This window comes from Schistocerca cancellata, chromosome 7 (assembly GCF_023864275.1).
Source record: "Schistocerca cancellata isolate TAMUIC-IGC-003103 chromosome 7, iqSchCanc2.1, whole genome shotgun sequence".
Classification (NCBI taxonomy): Eukaryota; Metazoa; Arthropoda; class Insecta; order Orthoptera; family Acrididae; genus Schistocerca; species Schistocerca cancellata.
Window position 1 is genome coordinate 315691490 of NC_064632.1, and position 22253 is coordinate 315713742.

Sequence of the window (22253 nt, forward strand, 5' to 3'; positions counted from 1 at the left end):
AATGTGTATGTGTTTTTCTTTTCCACTTTGAAGAAGGATTCAGCAAAAGCTCAATATGTAAAAGTCTTTTTGTTGTGCCTGTCTGCAACTCAATGTGTCACCTTTATGGCAAGTAGCAATCCATTCTTTTCATTGTATTTTAGGCATAGTCTCTGTTGGTTAGGGTAGAATTTTTTTGTCGTCCATTCAAGCTTCTAGAAAATGGTAAAATTCCCACCTCAAATTCATGACCTGAAAAGAGATTACACAAACCACAGACAAGGAATGGGCATTTGCTTCTTGCTCATAGAACTTGGCCATGATGCAACACTTAATCTCGTTAGTAGACAAAGGTTTAAAACGGAAATTTTCTAGCTAAGTGAGTGGCACTTTCAAGTGACAAGTTAGTTGACTGATCCTAAAATATCCAGCCAAAAAATGACTAAAATTTTCCAAGGCGTGAAATAAAATCTAATGCTATGTGATGCTTTAGAAGTTAATAGTTGTTTGCACCAGAATGTCAAGTTTATCTACAGAATGTTATGGACACACACTCTTTGGCACTAAGAATTCTTATAGGTGAGTACATCATGAGAGCATTGTGTGACTTGATACACAACTAAATTTCACTTTGATGCTTTTCTTGTCAGTATCACAACAAGTGGGTCCCTCTCGTGCTCTGGCCAGAGGGACCTGCCCCACTTTTTAAACTTCCCCAATCATCCATCTCACCTCCCTGATGAGAAAGTTCTTGAACTGTTATTAGTGTCTGTGGGCAGCATTAGGGCCACATGTATGTGTAAGTTATATAGACTGCAGCCCAGGGTTGTCTAACATTAAGGGGCACATAGAACAAAAATAGGAAATAAAATATTTTTGTTTTAATACTATGGTGGAGGCTCATAAAAGACACAGACGTTATTATTTTGTGTGGGCATATTCTGCAATGTTTTTTGGAGGACAGCTGATATGAATTAAGTTAGCACTTACCTGACAAACTTTACACTTCCTCACATCAAATTCTCGCATTTCAGTTGGTAAAATTGGTAAGACTTTCAAATTAACAATTAATTAAATTTTGGCCACTTGAAATGAGTTCAGTTTCTTAGAAAACAGATTTCTACCATACCTCATTTCATCCAAACAAGGACCCATAATTTTTTTTCTTCCTGTTGCCAGATACAGATTCTGAGTTCTTTAACTTGAGGAAAACCATTTTCAGATAACTTCATTCATTAACGAGATATTATGGGAAAGTACTGTATTTCAGTTTAATATTTAAGTAACGACAATTATGGAAAGGATAGATTGCTACTCTCAGTAAAGATAGCATGTTGAGTTGCAGAGATGCACAACAAAAAGATTGTCACACACAAGCTGTCGCCCAAGCTTTCATCACAAGAGGAAAACCCACAAGCAAGCAAGCTCACTTCACACACACGACTGCTATCTCTGGCAATACAGACCAGACAAATTGAAATGTGTTGAACGGGAACAACTATCTGTAGTGGAATGGGGATGGGATAGGGATAGCAGAGTGTGGGTGGGGAAAGAGGAAACAATACTGCCTGCCAATGTTTGCGTGGAACAGATGATGACAGGACAAGTCTGTCAGGTGTGTGCAGTGTAGGAAGCTGTGGTGAAGGGGAAAAGACAGAAGCAGAGATGGGGGAAAGATCAGTGGGTGCACTGGCAGAAAGCAGTGCACGATTAGAGTGGTGACATGAGGTGGGAGTAGGTGATAGGACACAGAGGCTAGAGACTGTTGACTGGAGAGTGTGGGGCAGTAGGTTACCGTATGTTGAGGCAAGGCTGATTTTGGGAACGAAGAGTCTGCTGTAAGCATTAACTCCTATTATGCAGTCCAGAAAAGCTGGCAGTCGAGGTTGTTAGGCTCAGCTGCATGATGTGCAACAGGGTGGTCCAATTTTCTCTTGGCCTCAGTTTGGCAGTGGCCATTCATCCTGGTGTATAGTAGGTTGGAAGTCATACCAATATTAAAAAGAAGAAGAAAACTGAGCAAAGATTGCATCAGAGCTGGTACATGACATGGATGCTTTCACACCAACATCCCTCATGCCCATAGTCTTACCACTGTTGAATGTTACCTCTTCCAATGTCTTTCAGACTCCAGACCCACTACCCCATTCCTCATAAACCTCACTATTTCCTAATATACAACTGCTGCTTTTGAAAGGAAAGCTATACAAACAAATCCTTGGCACCGCCATTGGCACCTGCGTGGCACCCTCCTATTACAACCTGCTCATGGACTTGCTAGAGGAAAGCTTCCTAACCTGCCAAAACTCCATACCCTTGATATGATTCAGATTCATTGATGATATCTTAATGACGCAGGGCCTACCCTATCCTCAGTCCCTCACAATCTCCACACCTTCTCTCCCATCCACTTTACTTGGCCCTTCTCAACCCAGTGTGTCACCTTCCTGGACATTGACCACCTCTTCTCTGAGGTATCCATCCACATTAAACCCACCGACCACCAACAGTACCAGCATTTTCACAGTTGCAGTCCCTTCCACACCAAAAAATCCTTCCCATACAGCTTAGCCACCCGGGAATGGCATATGTGCTGTGACAGGAACTCCCTTGCTCAGTACGATGAGGGTCTCACTTTCTGCTGCCTTTTTTTCCGTTCCCTTCCCTTCCCTCCCCCACAGCCTCTCCGCTGCACCGTGTAGCCTTGTCTACCACCTCTAATCCTTGCACATTCCGCCAGGCAACACTGTTTCCTCTTCTCCCACCTATACCATGTTATCCCTCCTCCTTCCCCCCTCCACTACAGATTGTTGCGTTCGATGCGTTTAGTTTCAGTTTGGCTTGAGTAGCCAGAGATAGCAGTCGTGTGTTCTCTCTCTCTCTCTCTCTCTCTCTCTCTCTGTGTGTGTGTGTGTGTGTGTGTGTGTGTGTGTGTGTCCCCAAGGAAGGCCTTGGCTGACAGCTTATGTGTAACAGTATTTTCATTGCGTGTGTTTGCAACTCTTTCAGTGAGTAGTAATCTATCCTTTGCAAAATTGTTGATAATCCAACATGGATTTTCCATTGTTTAGTATTTAAGTAAAATTTTCTAGCTTGTTCTTTTCATTCTGTCATCCTGCTTTTGCCAGACAGACGTGTTACAATATGTTGTTTTTTTTTTTTTTTTTTTTTTTTTTTTTTAACTGAAATATTAATTTTCTCATGAATCTCACTCAGACCCTCATCTTTCTCTGTATATAGTTATTCCCAGTGATGTTAGAAAAGTGTGTTGAGTACCTAAGTAAGTTAATTTTTCTTCATTTCTTAATAGCACCAATTCATTCAAAAATTGTGTTGCAGTATTTTATAAAATTGAATAATAAACCTTAAATGATGCACAATAGGCTTTTAATTCGAAACTGGAGCATGGTATTGACCGATTTCTTCCACCAAATTATACTGATTCGAAAGATCTACAGCAGTCTTCATGACCTTATCAGAAGTCATTGCCACCAATTGGCCTAAGCATTGGAGTGGTGGGTGCTGTGGTGAATAGTGGTACTGTAAAGAACAAAAACAAGATATTGTGTGCGAACGATGGAGACTTATGTTGGGGAAAAACATGCTACCTCAGATTGTCCACAAGAATAGGCTAGTGCATACTAAATCATAAATGGTCTGTTTCGCTGCCAGTTACCTAACACAGCAAGCTACAACATATGTCAGTGTTGTCAGTCCAATATATACCGGTATGTACCAGAGTGGAAGTCATTGCTGTACTGCTCGAAACATAAGTGAAGAGACTTCCCTAAAGCAAAAAAAGTCATCTCACTTTAGTCAACTTGAAAGCTTGCAGACAAGACTGTGCCTACAATGTATCTCTAAAGATAAACTGAATAAAGGCAAACTCACATTTAAGCAACTACATGTGTATTTGGACAAACTATTTGAGTACCTTGCTCAATATGGAGCATCAAGGATCCTAAAAACTGCCAAGAATGCTTTGTGACTTACAAAGACAGTTAAAAAGGTGTGTGGTTACCAGTGACTTTTAATAATTGATTTGGATGGTGCAGACAAGTACATTACTTCACATGCTAATCTGCATACACTATGTGATCAAAAGTATCCGGCCACCCTGAAAAACATACGTTTTTCATGTTAGATGCATTGTGCTGCCACCTACTGCCAGGTACTATGTATCAGCGACCTCAGTAGTCATTAGACATCGTGAGAGAACAGAATGACCGAGCGAGGTGGCGCAGTGGCTAGCACACTGGACTCGCATTCAGGAGGACGATGGTTCAATCCCATGTCCAGCCATCGTGATTAAGTTTTTCCATGATTTCCATAAATCGCTCCAGGCAAATGCCAGGATGGTTCCTTTGAAAGAGCATGGCCACCTTCCTTCCCCATCCTCCCCTAATCCGATGAGACCGATGACCTTGCTGTCTGGTCTCCTTCCCCAAACAACCCAACCCAACCCAGAGCAGAATGGGGTACTCCACGGAACTCATGGACTTCGAAAAAGGTCAGGTGATTGGGTGTCACTCATGTTATACATCTATATGCTAGGTTTCCACACTGCAAAACATCCCTAGGTCCACTGTTCCCGGTGTGATAGTGAAGTGGAAACATGAAGGGACACATACAGCACAAAAGCGTACACGCTAACTTTGATGACTGACAGAGACCATCAACAGTTGAAGAGGGCTGTAATGTGTAATAGGAAGACATCTATCCAGACCATCACACAGGAATTCCAAACTGCATCAGGATCTACTGCAAGCACTATGACAGTTAGGCAGGGGGTAAGAAAACTTGGATGTCATGATCGAGCAGCTGCTCATAAGTCACATCATGCCAGTAAATGCCAAACAGCGCCTTCCTTGGTGTAAGGAGCATAAACATTGAACAGTGAAAAAACGTCGTGTGGAGTGACAAATCATGGTATACAATGTAGTGATCTGATGGGAGGGTGTGGATATGGCGAATGTCTGGTGAACGTCATCTGCCACTGTGTCTAGTGCCAACAGTAAAATTCGGAGGCAATGGTGTTATGGTGTGGTGTGTTTTTCATGGAGGGGGATTGCACCCCTTCTTGTTTTGCATGGCACTATCACAGCACAGGGCTACATTGATGCTTTAAGCACCTTCTTGCTTCACTGTTGAAGAGCGATTCGGGGATGGTGATTGCATCTATCAATAAGATTGAGCACTTGTACATAATGCACAGCCTATGGCGGAGTTGTTACCTTACAATAACATCCCTGTAATGGACTAGGGTGCACAGAGTCCTGACATGAATCCTGTAGAACACATTTGGGATGATAACATATGTTACCTTTGGGATGTTTTGGAACACCGACTTCGTGCCAGGTCTCACAGACAGACGTCAATACCTCTCCTCTGTGCAGCACTCCTTTAAGAATGGGCTGCCATTCCCCAAGAAACCTTCCACCACCTGACTGAATGTATGCATGCGAAAGCGGAAGCTGTCATCAAGGTTAAGGGTGGGCCAACACCATATTGAATTCTAGCATTACCAATGGAGGGCGCCACAAACTTGTAAGTCACTTCTAGCGAGGCCCAGATACTTCTGACCACCTAGTGTAGTTAACGGCATATCATCTTTAGTGTAACCTTCAAATGTAATCCAGCTTTAAACAAATTTTCTTTAAATCATTGATATCTCTTTGATGCAGAATGTTTCGATATTTGTCCTTTGTCCAATAAATGAAAATCTACATGTAGGGGGTAAGCTTAAATTCAGAATAACACATTAATTTTAGCTCTTCTATTCCCACAAGTATACATATACTGCATTTTAGTAAACAGAGATGATCAGGGACTAGTTTTTACTTAATTTATTGGTTATGAACCATAAGTTACAACATAGGAAAATTCAAAAAGGTATGAAATTAGGGAGATAAGGATTGATTAAATTGAAACCACATCTGATTTCTGAGAGCTTCAAATGGAGCGTTATGTAGCAGTTGATAATAATGGGAAAAGAAATACAATTGAAGATGATAGGGTAGCTTCTTGAGACGTAGCAGTGAAGGCATCAGAGGATCAAGTAGGCAAAACAATATCAACAGAAATCATAGTATAAGACAGGAGCACTGAATTTAAATGGTGAAAGGAGAAAATATAAAAGTGCAGCAAGTGGTGCAGGCATAATGCAATACACATTGATCAGCCAGAACATTATGATCACCAACCTACTACCAATATAAATCTGTACAAGTGATAGCAGCATCACCTGGGGAGGAATAGCTGCTAGTCTGACACTTGCACGGTACACACTATATCAGTGAATATGATGTCTGTGTGCAGAATGCAGAAGGTGTGCTATCTATCTGAGTTTGACTAAGGGCGGATTGTGATGGCCTGGAAGCTCGGCATGAGCATTTCAGAAACAGCATGACATGAGTGTTTGAGGAGTGTCGTGGTGAGTGCCTTCAACAAGTGGCAAAACCAAGGTGAAACCACAGTTAGATGTCATGGGGTTGGATAGCCATCCCTCATTACAGCTGTCAGATGTCATAGGCTGGGCAGACTGGTTAAACAGGACAGGCAGCAACCTGTAGTGGGACTAACATCAGACTTTAATGCTGGGCAGAGTACAAGTGTGTCTGAATGCACTGTGCACTGAACACTCCCAACAGTCGGCCTCCACATCCGATGGCCCCCGAATGTACCAATGTTAACACCACGACATCAGCATCTACAACTGAAATGGCACGTGACCATCAGCACTGGATGTTGGCACAGTGGAAGAGCATTGCATGGTCTGATGAATCCCAATACCTTCATCATCATGCCAGTGAGGTGCTCGAATTCGCTGTCTTCCAGAACAGCTCAGTGGCTTGCACTGTGGAATGGCGACAAGCTGGTGGCAGCCTCATTATGCCCTGGGGCACATTCATGTGGGCATCCATGGGTCCAGTGGAGCCTGTGCAAGGAAAAAAGAGTATCATACACTGGTTGTAGACCATGTGCATTCCTTCATGACAATCATGTTTTCCGACAGCAGTGCCATTTTTCAGCAAGATAATGCACCATGTCACAAGTTCACGAGTGTGATGAAGTGGTTCAAGGAAGCCAATGGTGAGTTCCAAGTGATGTGCTGGCCCCAAACCAGCCAGATCGGACGCAACTGGAATGTAATTGAAGATGGCACCAGAGCCCATAATCTCCCCCTCCCTCCCCGGAATTTACAGTAATTAGGTGACTCGTGTGTGTGTGTGTGTGTGTGTGTGTGTGTGTGCGCAGATGTGGTGCCAACTCCCTCCAGTGACCTACCAAGGCCTTATTGCTTTGCGCAGATGTGGTGCCAACTCCCTCCAGTGACCTACCAAGGCCTTATTGCTTTCATGCCATGACACATCGCTGCTGTCATCCATGCCAAAGGTGAATGTACCACCAATTAGGTAGGTGGTCATAATGTTCTAGCTGATCGGTGTAGGCATTTAAAAACAGATTGACAGGAAGCACAAAATGACAAAGCAGGCATGGCTAGAGGGGAAATGCAACGCTGTAGAAGCAAGTGTGCATATGGGGAAAATAAATGTGTTGCATAGGAAAATTAATTGACAGAGCACTGAAAGATGTAAGCTGAAACAAGGTCCATAGAGTAGATGGCATTCCCACAAAATTATTGAGATCCTTGAGAGAACATACCATAATGAAACTATTCCCCTGATATGCAAGATATATGAGACAGCCAATCTTCCCTTAGACTTCAAGAGGAATGTAATAATTCGAGTTCCAAGGAGACAAGTGGGACAGGTATGAAAACCATTGTTTTAATAAGTCAGAATCCCAAAATAAAAACACACAATTTACAGAAGAATGCAAAGACTGATAGAAAGCAACCTCGAGGAAGATTAGTCCAGGTTCGAAACAAATGTAGCAACATGTTGGGCAATACTGTGCCTACAACTTATCTCCAAAGACAGAATGAATACAGGCAAACCTACATTTACAGCATTTGTAGATTCAGAGAAATCTTTTGACATTGTTGACTGGGATACACACTTTGAAATCCTGAAGGGAGCAGCAGACTATTGCAAATAGGTAATACACAATTCTTCAATGTTCGTGCCGTAAGAACTCAAAAACTAAGTCACCTCTGTTGTCCAAGTATTTTTGATACATCCAGTGTTTTAATTGCTACTACTTCCCATTCTTGAATATGACTGAAGCTTATGGCAGAGGGATCTGCAGAAGTCACATGATTTATAACTAGCAGAGTAAGCAATGGCTAATATTGGTTCAAAGTATTGTCTGCCATGCACTCTGAAATGGCTTGTGAAATATGCCATGTTGCGTTTATCGGTGTTGTGTTCAGCTTCTTTTTCATAATAATTATCAGTTCCTGGTTCATTTTACTGGATGGACTTCCACTGCACCAGCAAAATTTTAAAGTTGCTTAGGGATAGTTTCTGAGGGTTTTGGTATAAGGGACTTATCTTTGGCAGGTTGATACAGAGTAATTGCATTTTATTTGATCTTGTACCCCTATTTTGCCTTGTATCTGAATTGCACTGAAAATATACATACAACAGTGCAGATGCTGATGGTATGTGGTGTGTCTTGTTTGGATACAAATTTCTTCCATTCACTCATGGTACCTGCTACTGACAACAGTAATGTCCACTTCACTCTTTGCCCCCAGGCTTGAGACATGATTTGATTTAATCTTGGATTCATTTCTTTGGATATGTTAGTTGTATGTTAACAGTAATTCACAGCTGTACAGATAAGTTTACTAATGAATAGATGCCCAAAGTGCAAACCATGTATGGATTCACTGACTGCAATGGAAAAGTACCATAGCTGAGCTGCTGTTGCTGCAACAGCAACAATATCACTGTACTTTTGCCTTACTCTGTCTTTTGTGTTGTGCATTTTGGTTATTGCATGTTGCAATCTTTTTCATTATTGGAAAAGTATTTTTAGAGAAACAAAGTTGTCTGGAATAACAAACCAAATAAATCATAATTACATTATTATTCTGTAATAAACTCCTACATACCACAGATCTCTTATATCAAAATATTCCGAAAATGTCCCTGAACAATCTCCAAAATTTTGTTGGTGGAATTTGGTTTCACGATGTACACACTCCTGGGAAAGAGTTCAGTATCCGCTCTTTGGTCTACTTCAATAGATACTCAGTAGTAAAAACAAGATAATATCTCTGTAGTGGGTACAAAAGAGAGATGGGATCTGCATTCCTCTTCTCCTGTAGACATGCCTAGCTCAGTGATAGTAATAATTCTTTCTCTACTCTCCACAGCCCTCTAAAGGCAGCCAAGAAATGTGGGCATGCTGCAACGAGCTGCATCTTTCATAGAACAATAAATACCAATACATTCTGCTGTTTGTATTATTTTTGTGAAATTAAAAAATGAGGAAATGGCAGAGCTATTTATCAGTTGAAGCCTCTATTGGTAGGAGATATGGTATAGGCAGTCATGTATGTTTAGAGACCTAGATACAATATTTTCAATAAACTGAGTGCAACACACTGTGAAGTTTGCAGACACCTCTGCAGGGAGCTATGGATTGTTACATCTTCATGTGAATAAATATGAGGGACGTATGAAAAGTCCATGCAAAAATAAAAAGTACTTATGTGTTTGGGGTGAACCTTTTTTATTTTTTGACACAGTCTCCTTTAAGACATATACACTTCATCCACCGCTTTTATAATTTGTTGATCCCTTCCGAATAATAGGAATTGTCCAAGTCTGCAAAATAGCTATTACTTTCTGCAATCACCTCCTTGTTTGAATAAAATCTTTGTCCCACCAGACATTTCTTCAAATTGGAGAACAAATAGTAGTCCGAGGGAGCCAAGTCTGGAGAATAGGAGGGGATGCAAAATGAGTTGGAATCCTATTTCCATTAATTTTGCGACAACTACTGAGATGTGTGCTGGTGTATTGTCATGATGGAAAAGGACTTTTTTGCAGTCCAATCGCCAGCGTTTTTCTTGCAGCTTAGTTTTCAAATGGTCCAATAACGATTAATAATATGCACCTGTAATAGTTTTACCCTTTTCCAGAGAGTCAGTGAGGATCATCCCTTGCGAATCCCAAAAGACAGTCACCATAACCTTTTTGACCGAAGGACTGGTCTTCACCTTTTTTGGTGCAGATTCTCCCTTGGTAACTCATTGTTTAGATTGTTGTTTGGTCTCAGGAGTATAGTAATGTATCCATGTTTCATCCACAGTGCTGAACGATGCTTAAAGTCCTGTGGATTCCTCCTGAACAGCTACAAACCATCCTTGCAACACTTCAAACGATTCCGTTTTCGGTCAAGCGTGAGCTATCGCGGAACCCATCTTGCGGGTAGTTTTCTCATGTCCAAATTGTTTATGCAAAATATTGTGTACCCATTGATTTGAGATGCCCACAGCACTAGCAATCTCACATACCTTAACTCTTCTGTCATCCATCACCATATCATGGATTTTATCAATGATTTCTGGAGTTGTAACGTTCAGCATCACTTGTGCCCGTACGACCACTTCAAAAATTTTGAAACCACTTATCAACTATTCTAATTGAAGGTGCAGAGTCACTGTAATGTTTATCAAGCTTCTCTCTAGTCTGCTAAGGTGTTTTGCCTTTCATAAAGTAATGTTTAATCACCACACGAAATTCTTCTTTGTCCATTTCTTGACAATCACTTGACTTCCTTGATTCACACAAATGCCAAACACAAAGAAATAGACCAATATGGCTGAAACTTGGTGTGCATTCTTTCCAGAGATGCTAATAACTAAACATGACCTCGATACGTACCGGTCTTCTGGGCTTAGGAATGGAAATTCCCCATAACTATAATGCTTGTATTAAACGGATTTTGACTTTGTGGGTGCGTAAACCTGATAGCAGTCTGTGTAAAGTTACACAAATGCTTTGCTTGAAGTTCTAGATAGTAACAGCAGTACAAAAAATGTGCAGACATATCTACCAAATTATATTACATATGAAAGATGCCTCAACCAGTGCAACAAAAACTCAGTAGTTTGTGATAGGAGTAGGAACAGTGGCTTTTTTTCAAAGTAGCTGTTTTTCTCCTAATATATCTGCACCTATGTTGTGTAATCTATAAGTAATTCCCATAATTATCAGTGGAAGTAAATTAGCACTAGTCTTAATTTGTGGTTAGTATATTTTACAGGTGTAACCTCTAAATCAGGGTGGCCTGGGGTCCATGCCCTGGCCTGAGTGCCACAGCACTCAGCGTGGCTGCACATATCCCCCATCACACCACCATGCTGTCAGAGTGTGAATGCAATGCATTTAAATGGCAATGCAGTTGCACTGCGTATGACTTGGTTATGTATTTCACATTCTCAACAACACAGATCAAAAACCAAACAAAATTTCAGTATTATTTAATTATTTTGGTGCACCAAAGATAAAAATAATATCTGATATGAACAGTCTGCAGAGGGACAGATGTAGACAATTGCACAGGTTTTTGTACTTATGTTGCCACATAGTAATGACTTACTTAGTTTCATAATTGAGAAAAGGTCTTTCATGCACATATGTTAGTTGATATATTGTAGCACTTTTGAAACATCATTATGAAGATGTGTAAACTCTACCCAAGAAAAGTAATGTAGACATCCTGAACAGTTTTAATGTTACAGGGATTTGTCTTTAAAACAGGAATTACCTTGCAGATCACCCAATTACATCACCACATGCACACGGGCACTTTTAACTGAAACAGAAAAACAGCTCAAAAGCAGATGTAAAATTGACAGTATCTTCCGAATGTTTTTAACTATCCTTCTAAGTCTTTCAAGACCACACCTCACACTTTCTTTAATGCCAGTGAGCTTAGGGAACTGGACTGTGTTTGTCAGAATGTGTCTCTTCTACAATGTAATTTTCCTTTTATATGCATCCACATCAAATCATAAAGAAGTTGTTTCTCACTTTACATTGTCTCCTGTGGGCAATGTACTGTCAAGTCCACTTAAAATGTGAGGTCTGCAATCCATTCCAGATGTTCTAATTTTCATTCCTGCACCCCTTTCTCCTTCATAAATTCAACAATAGTGGGTTTAAAATCAGAAAATCATTCCAGGCATGCCCCTTGATTTGACCAAAATACTTTGCAGTCATATATAATGTCTCTATAGTCTTCATTAAGCTCCATTGAAAACTATTGCAACTGACAATGGAATAATACGCGAGATTTCAGAAATTTTACTGTTCACATCTCCAATTTCTTCATGTGCTACAACGCCTGAAAATGTAGTACAAAGTGTTTCTTGATGTGCAGAACAATTAATCCTGTCTGTCAGTTGTAATTTTTTGCTTCTTCAGTGTCAACAAAATATTGTAATCAATTACTGATAATGTAGTGCAAAAGGATAGATAAAAAATCTACTCACCAAGCAGTAGCAGGGGAACACACACATAAAATAATTTAACTTCTTCAAGCTTTTGGAGCCAGTGGCTCCTTATTCTCACAGAAGTGGTGAAGGGGGAGGAAGAGGGGTGAAGGAAAAGGACTGGAGAAGTTTAGGGAAAGGGATATAGCTCAGAAAAGTCACCCAGAACCCCGGGTCAGATTTAGTAATCTAATTAATGATCCATACTGCTGTATGTTCTGCAACGCCACTATACATGAATAATTCCAACAAGTACATGAACATTTGTTTATTGCAATACCATATAGTGGAAATGCTGAGTTATGAAAGGCACAACAAAAAGATTCACACAATTGTAGCTTTTGGCCATTTGGCCATTAAGTCCTTTGTCAGCGGTATATATCATTGTACGCGACTGGCACACATGACGAAGAGTGACAAAATAGTGTGGTCACCAATGGGGTAGTGAAATAGGATACAACATCCTTCCCTCCCCCTCCCCTCCAAGGGAGGGAGGTGAAACCTCTTCTTCATCAGCTGCTACTGTGATGTTGTAGACGAAGTCCACCTTCATGCTGGCCTCCATGTCAGTTGCTGGACTCTGCATCCATCAGATCAGGTGGTGGTTGGCGTCAGCTGCTGCAGTGCTGAAGCTCCCCCTATTCCTGCTGGGTAGATGCACTGCCAGCATCTGGAACTGAAACATGACTATACACTCAGAAGAAAGACAAGTCACACTGTGAGGGACTGAAGAACTCTCATCCACCCACCCTGCAACATTTCCCCTGAGCATGCATCCTTATGTAGCCAGCTTTTGTAAGAAGAGAGAAACATTAGTAGAGTGTCCTTAAAATGAGTAGGCAGCAGTGAGTTTCTTCTTTTGCCCCTTGGATGTCCAAATAAACCATTTACTGACACAATTCAATCCTTGTTAAAACGGTGTGCTGCGGAAGTGCTGTATCCCATGGGCTGTGGCAGAAAGACTTGAATTCTTGACAACTGAACAGGATGCTATTATCCATAATGATTGTCAGAGTGAGTTATTGTTGGACATAAGGATTGGTGTTACAGACTGACATAAATGAGCTGCCAAAGTGTAAACATTTTAATAAATTACTGCAGGACAGTCTAAGTGCAAAAATGTGAAACCTTTATGCAAATTTTAATTATATTTTGTGTGCCACAATAGAACAGTTAACTTAGCCACCATAATTGTGGGGCTGATCTGGTTCGTGCACTTATAAATTTTCTTATTTGACTAACTGGTCACCACTACCAGGAAAGAATAAACGTGTGTTGAATCAACATACAAAAGGCAGATATATGGAAACAAGAATACTACATTATGAGCAAGGCATAGATGTTGGCAATGTAGGTAACTGAAATGAGGTCAGCAAGTCATGTATGCTTCCTACTTCACTTTGGAGGCTGGGAAGAAAAAGAGTGAAGTGTAGTGTGATTTTCAACTGTGCAGTAGTGTCAAAAAATGAAAGTCATGTCCAAATGTCTGCCATGTTTGGCGAACAAACTATGTAACAAGCACATGTGTCTACACAAAATAATTGATTTTGAGAAGGTTGGTGTTGTTGAAAGCCGGCAGTTGGCCAAGACGAGCTCATCACATTGATGCTGTGGTGGATTCTGCCATTAGAAATGACAGACACTTGGGTCATATTGGAATCAGTCACAGTACCACTCACACCATCATGACGAAGGATCTCAAGTTCTGAAAAATCTGTGTGCAGTCAGTTCCTCACAGTCTGACTTAGGAGCAGAAGTTGAGCAGACAGTCAACATCAATGAAATGGTATCACAATGAAGAATATCATTTCCTGTCCCTTTAAAATGCCACTGCAATCAGCACACTTTAACTTTGTGACTGGGTTTTGTCTTGTGCATTTGTGGACATAACTATACTTCACTGCAGAAATCTTGATAAAGAGGATTCTCCATACAGCTTCAGGAATCAACCTTGACACAAGTTTTAGGATTTTTAAAGCTGTTATATCTTCTGAAATCATTTACACAGCCAAACAATGCAGACTTTGTCTCCTAAAATTTAACCGATACTGCCACTGATGTGGCTTCAATCAAGCCTCTTAAATAATGTTACAACAATGAATTGCTCTTGTTTAAATCATTGATTACAAACTTTTCATGAAAATATGAATACAGTTTTGTTAATTTCTTGATGTAAATATCATTGACAGTTTCCAAAGTTCTTTACAATACAATAATTTTGTGAATCCATCAAAGTTGCATTACTCAGTTACATCAAGTTAATTACAACAGAAATGACAGGAATAGAAATATGAATTACTAAGACATTAAAGGGAGATAAACATTCCTAGCATTTTCTCTGATATTTTACATTCAGTACTTTTGCTGAGCTAATTGTTTTTACAAAGAAAGATCTTGAAATTAGCATTCTGCTGTTTATATTCTGACAATGATCAAACATTTTCTACTCTGATATTTTCATGAATATTTTATCATTTTCATCACTAAATACACTCCTGGAAATTGAAATAAGAACACCGTGAATTCATTGTCCCAGGAAGGGGAAACTTTATTGACACATTCCTGGGGTCAGATACATCACATGATCACACTGACAGAACCACAGGCACATAGACACAGGCAACAGAGCATGCACAATGTCGGCACTAGTACAGTGTATATCCACCTTTCGCAGCAATGCAGGCTGCTATTCTCCCATGGAGACGATCGTAGAGATGCTGGATGTAGTCCTGTGGAACGGCTTGCCATGCCATTTCCACCTGGCGCTTCAGTTGGACCAGCGTTCGTGCTGGACGTGCAGACCGCGTGAGACGACGCTTCATCCAGTCCCAAACATGCTCAATGGGGGACAGATCCGGAGATCTTGCTGGCCAGGGTAGTTGACTTACACCTTCTAGAGCACATTGGGTGGCATGGGATACATGCGGACGTGCATTGTCCTGTTGGAACAGCAAGTTCCCTTGCCGGTCTAGGAATGGTAGAATGATGGGTTCGATGACGGTTTGGATGTACCGTGCACTATTCAGTGTCCCCTCGACGATCACCAGTGGTGTACGGCCAGTGTAGGAGATCGCTCCCCACACCATGATGCCGGGTGTTGGCCCTGTGTGCCTCGCTCGTATGCAGTCCTGATTGTGGCGCTCACCTGCACAGCGCCAAACACGCATACGACCATCATTGGCACCAAGGCAGAAGCGACTCTCATCGCTGAAGACGACACGTCTCCATTCGTCCCTCCATTCACGCCTGTCACGACACCACTGGAGGCGGGCTGCACGATGTTGGGGCGTGAGCGGAAGACGGCCTAACGGTGTGCGGGACCGTAGCCCAGCTTCATGGAGACGGTTGCGAATGGTCCTCGCCGATACCCCAGGAGCAACAGTGTCCCTAATTTGCTGGGAAGTGGCGGTGCGGTCCCCTACGGCACTGCGTAGGATCCTACGGTCTTGGCGTGCATCCGTGCGTCGCTGCGGTCCGGTTCCAGGTCGACGGGCATGTGCACCTTCCGCCAACCACTGGCGACAACATCGATGTACTGTGGAGATCTCACGCCCCACGTGTTGAGCAATTCGGCGGTATGTCCACCCGGCCTCCCGCATGCCCACTATACGCCCTTGCTCAAAGTCCATCAACTGCACATACGGTTCACGTCCACGCTGTCGCGGCATGCTACCAGTGTTAAAGACTGCGATGGAGCTCCGTATGCCACGGCAAACTGGCTGACACTGACGGCGGCGGTGCACAAATGCTGCGCAGCTAGCGCCATTCGACGGCCAACACCGCGGTTCCTGGTGTGTCTGCTGTGCCATGCGTGTGATCATTGCTTGTACAGCCCTCTCGCAGTGTCCGGAGCAAGTATGGTGGGTCTGACACACCGGTGTCAATGTGTTCTTTTTTCCATTTCCAGGAGTGTAGCTGAATTAGAAGCTTTCAAGAGTATAAGTGTCTTCTTATATTATACCCATTTGTATGTAGCACCAAAAGTTGTCTCCTATGAGTAAACAGAATATGCAATATGAGTATCATAATCTCTGACTGGAAGAGGCATTGATAGATTTGTTTCATTCAACCCCATACTGTTACACTTCTCACACTCCCAGAGCACTGCACATACAATTTTACATTCTGAGCCGTGCACCAAGCAAAAATAAGCAGAGCGTTAAAGCTTACAAAATTTGAGATAACAGTGTTTGTTGTGGTAGGTTCTGCCAATGTGTCTCCTCACTATCACAATACAGCTAGTACAGACGACTTTGCTAGCGATGCTACACTGACAACTACGCTCTCATTTGCCGAGACGATAGTTGGCATAGCCTTCAGCTACGTCATTTGCTACGACCTAGCAAGGCACCATGACCAGTTTATATTGAGATTATATAATGTATCAACAAGAGCGATGTTCACCAATTGTGGATTAAAGTTAAGTATTCCAAGAGCTTCGTACTTTATTTATTAGACTCAACTCCTTTAACTGTTCCAGATCTCACGCCAGTCTGTGTGAGCTTAACGCGTGCATTTCGACCTCCTCTAGCTACACGGTGTTGGCTCTTCTGCCAACACTACAGCTACTATATATAGATCAAGTGATGTGCTACTCCTTTCAGTGAAAGTTCACAAAATTTTGTTTTAATATATCAGTAACTTAATGATTCACTGTAATTGATGCAATAGTTAGCATCATTAAAATCTTTCTGTTATATGTGTTAGAAAGTTCATTTGCATTAGCACTTAAGTTTTCCATGGTGCCTCTCAGAAGTCCTTCTATCCTCCATGCAATCACCTGTCTTTGTGTGTGTGACAGAGAGAGAGCGGGAGGGGGGGGGGGGGGGGGCGGAGCGCAGGATGTGACCAGGTACACACAGATTCAGTTCACTATGCAGTTTCTGAAGTTACAGCTTGTCTTTATTACTAAATGGTCAAACAGAACACAAAACAAACATCATAGACACATTCATCCAACAGTTGATGCTCAGGATAATGATTACACATAGTCTCAAGATAAATCATTTAGACAGAATTTCAGTTCATAAGTGGAATAGTCATAGTATTATAACATCAATAGATTCTTTCTTTCTTCTAGCAATTGAGATGCATATTAGATTTATCAAAGTGCATGTGGATCAAAGTTTCTTGTAGTTTAGTAAATATATTTACAACTAATAAAAATGTTAAGAGGAAACAATATGTTCAAATTAAATCTAGATTCTTTGGTCTTATATATGAGACATTCTTCTTTTAGAACATGAAAATCCACAGTGATCTCTGTTATACAACTGCAGAAAAAAAGAGTCTCTTGTTCCACATACACTATGTGATAAAAGTATCTGGACACCTGGCTGAAAGTGACTTACAAGTTTGTGGTGTCATCAGTAATGCTGGAATTCAATATGGTGTTGGCCCACCCTTAGCCTTGATGACAGCTTCCACTCTTCCAGGCATATGTTCAATCAGTTTCTGGAAGGTTTCTTGGGGAATGGCAGCCCATTCTTCATGGGGTGCTGCACTGAGGAGAGGTATTGATGATGGTCAGTGAGGTCTGGCATGAAATTGGCATTCCAAAACATCCTGAGCGTGTTCTGTAGGATTCAGATCAGCACTCTGTGCAGTCCATTACAGGGATGTTATTGTCATGTAGCCACAGGCCGTGCATTATGAACAGGTGCTCGATCATACTGAAAGATGCAATCGCCATCCCCGAATTGCTGTTCAACAGTGAAGCAAGAAGGTGTTTAAAACATCAGTGTGGGCCTCTGCTGTGATAGTGCCATGCAAAACAACAAGGGGTGTAAGCTCCCTCCATGAAAAACATGACCACACCATAACACCACCACCTCCGAATTTTACTGTTGGCACTACACACGCTGGCAGATGACGTTCACACGGGCATTCACCATACCCCACACCCTGCCATTGGATCACCACATTGTGTAATGTGATTCATCACTCCACACAACGATTTTTCCACTGTTCAGTTGTCCAATGTTTACACTCCTTACACCAAGCAAGGCATCGTTTGGCATTTACCGCCGTGATTTGTATATAAAGTTCTAAAATTTTTTTCAACAGACCACTTAAGTAGTAACCTTCTCAAGTGAAATGAAATCAGATTTAATGTAATCAATATATCCAGTCACTCTGGAAACGTTACCAAAGTATAACAGTATATTACTGAAGCAAGTCAGACTGTAAGAATTGGACAGAAATAAAGTAAAGATGTGATATTGGAAATCGTAATTCAGAAGTAAATATCATATGAGTGGGGCTCGTGTGCATGCCACACACATAAAACACAAAGCTGGTGTGGTGCCCAGAAGGACTTAGTCTTTCTAACTAAATATAAATTCATTTGGTATGCACACAATTAGCTTTCAAGAATTATACTTTAAATATTTAGATTATGACATCATGTTTGCCCACCTGCTTATAAGGTTTCAACAAGTAACATTTGTGAGTCCAAACAATTTCTTTGATTTTCAGTAAACCAGTCTGTAAGCATCTGGATGAGGATTTTCTATAATTTCAAATAGTCCAGTATAAATGTCAAGAAATTTCTTAATTTCACCACTAATAGCTTGGATTTCTAATTAGTCTTCACATGAATCAGATACCCTACCCTAATTTGTCTCACCTTTACCCTCTTGTCATATCTATGTTTTCTTTTGTTGCATTACTGTTCCATGGTTTTCCTAGGTATCTCCTCTCTTTCCTGAGTAGTGAGATATTAAGGGTATTCCATTAAATTGGTTGGTAGGTTTCTTACTATATAAAATTCTATCAGGTGAAAACTTAGTAGACAGATGTTGTAAACTGTTTAAAACATCAATACAGTTCAGTTAGTATGGTCCTTATTGCAATAAGTCATATGTATTCTTCCTAGCTCTCTCATATGGTTATTATTAAAGTGCAGCTACTCACAGAGGTCCAGTGTGAGGTGTAATTATCATATGGCAGCGAAACTTGGTAGATATGTAAGGCGATAATGTGGCATCCATTTATGATGGAAAACAAATTAGTTCCAATTGTGGCCATTAGGTGTAAATCTGGTTCTGTACACAGTTTGATATGATGCTATCACATCCATGCCATCATTTGATAAACCATAGCGTGAGTGAACAGTAAGGCTGTTGAGGAGAGAGATCATGCACTGTTAGTAAAACTGTTTTATGTGATCAGCAGCAATTACAATGCTACCTTGAGAGAGTATTGCAGACTGAGAGGTCTGTGGAGAGACCCACCCAATGTCATTAAATGGTTTAAAGAAGATGATAATGACAATCAAAAACACATGTGAGCCTGGTGTGACACCTGGAAGTGAAAGGTGCCCTATCCCAGTGGAAGTTGCTGACATGATTACTGCTGCTGTAATTGACCATGCAGCATTGTCCCCCAGGTAGTGCTAGTGCTAGTGGTAGAGTCACGAGAATTGTCCATTCCATGGTCAACAGTACAGAAACTTTTGTGACCTACTTTACACTGGTACTCATACAAGATCCAGAAGGTTCAGCAACTCAAACCTCACGATCTGCAATAATATTCTGAATTTGCCCTTTGTTTTCTGTTTTCTGGCATGGATCAAAGGTAATTACATGTGGCTGGACAATATTCTACATAGTGATCAGGCACATTTTAGACTGCACAGTACAGTGAATACACAGAACTGCAGAATTTGGAGAACTGTTAAACTATATGTTGTGCATGAATAGCCACTGAACTTTCTGTATGTGACTTTGTTGTGTGGATTCACAAGCATCTTTATTCTCAGTCCATTCTTCTTCAAGAGAATACAAACAGAGGGCCTTATAGGTGTACTGTGATGTCTGACATTATTGAGACCTGCTTGCACAGCATCTAATTCCTTCTCTGGAATAGTGCAACTGTGTGGAAACCACTGTTTTCATGCAAAATGGGCAACCCCTCATGTTGCTCTCCCAGTGAAAGATCTGCTTTGTACAACCTTCCACAAACATCTCCACAGGTTTTCCAGATGTATGGCTTACAAGATCACTAGATCTGAATCCATGTGACTTTTTGCTCTGGGTATATCTAAAAGAACATGATTACCAGGAACATGTTTGGTCTCTACCTGGTTTGAAGGCCAGTATACAGTGACACATTGGTCAGATTCAACCAGAATGTTATAACGTCAAGTTGAACAAATATATTTCTAGGACGACACAATACATGTAAGTCACAGATCAAGTAAACAAAATAAGACGTATGTACACTGTAACAGTCAAATCAGCACTGAGTCCAAGTCTAGTGGCCACTGGCTGGTTGGCTGCTTAGGTGGCACGGCTGCTGCATGGCTGGCAGACAGCGCCGCATGTAGAGGATGCACGTAACTGCGCTGTGGCACTTTGAAAGATTGGCGAGTCACAACACTTTTCGCCCCTTTGAATTTTTTGCACTGGTCTTGATGGAGGTGGCCTGTAGATTGCTAACATCCATAGGTGTTGTTTGACTGGCCGTAAAGTCTCGAGGAGGAGGCTTCCCGTACGGACGGAAGTGTCCCCAATGATAACGGGTCGAGATGACAGGAGACGTGGGGGTCGAGTCTGCTGGGGCCCCATGCCTCAATCTGCCCGTTGCAGCAAGTCCGGTTGTTATAACAGGAGACATGGGCAATGTGTTGGCATCCATAGGAGAAGGAGGCGAGCAGAGTTACTCTGACAGATGATGGTCATCTGGTTCCTGCATGGGCATGTCTCCTGGTGGTGTCAGTACTTGTACTGGCACCGAGATGATGGTGAGAGGACTGCGTTGTGAGTAATGAGAGATTCCAAGACCCCAAGCATCAGGTAGAGCCGAATGTGGTGTAGTGGCATTCGGAACAGGCGTTTCCGGCACACAAGGCTGAAGCTGGTCCGAATGATGCACTGCAACACCCGTGTCCATCTGGATTTCATACAGGCATCGGCCACGGTGTTGTAAGATGCAGCCAGGACTCCATTTTGGCCGCATGCCATATCCCCGTACCCATACAAGGTCACTGGTGGTGAACCGGCCAAGTGAAGGCACCTGCGGCCATGAGGTGGAAGGCCACAGAAGATGAAGTAGCATGCGGGGCTGTCGCCCATGTAAGAGCTCCGCCGGGCTGTGGTCAACCATGGGGGTGAAATGGTAAGAAGCCAGAAATTGGAGAAGCACATCATCAGCAGCAGAAGAAGTCAGGAGTTTCCTCATCTGAGCCTTAAACGTGCGGACCAGTCATTCAGCCTCACCGTTTGACTGTGGATGGAACGGAGGGGCCATGACATGCATGACACCATGATGGGCACAAAAATTCGCAAAATCGGAAGAGGCAAATTGCAGACCATTATCAGTAACAAGAGTAGATGGAAGGCCTTCCAAAGAGAAAATGCGAGCTAGAGCATTGGTGGTTGCCGCGGTGGTAGGCGAAGTGCAATGGACAATGAAAGGAAAGTTAGAGTAGGCATCAATAACAAGAAGCCAATAAGTACCTAAAAAAGGTCCCATGAATTCAACATGAATACGCTTCCAGGGCTTCTCAGGTGAAGGCCACAATGACAAAGATGACTTTGGGGCTGTGGCCTGTGACGCACAAGGGCCGTAGGCATCGACCATGTGTGCGATTTCAGAGTCAATGCCGGGCCAGTACACTTGACGGCATGCCAGAGATTGTGTGCGATAGACACTCCAGTGCCCTTGGTGAAGGAGGCGCAAGACCGAAGCACGCAAAGATGCAGGTACCACAACACGTGGCGAAGCATTGTCGGTGGAAAGGAGGATAACACCATCCCTAGCCGTGAGCCAGTAACGCAAAGCGTAGTAGTTCCGCAATGGATCAGAATTCTTAGCAGATGGATGATCTGGCCAACCCTTCTGAATACAGCATAAA

At 42.0% G+C, this 22253-nt stretch overlaps 1 protein-coding gene across 1 annotated transcript in view; it reads left to right on the top strand.

Moving 5' to 3' along the window:
* The first annotated feature begins 201 nt into the window (after positions 1 to 201).
* LOC126092748 (leucine-rich PPR motif-containing protein, mitochondrial-like) overlaps positions 202 to 22253 on the top strand; it is a 245182-nt gene continuing 223130 nt past the window's right edge. The window contains 1 exon segment of the mRNA XM_049908474.1: positions 202 to 318. Within this exon segment, the coding sequence (XP_049764431.1) occupies positions 202 to 318 (117 nt within the window).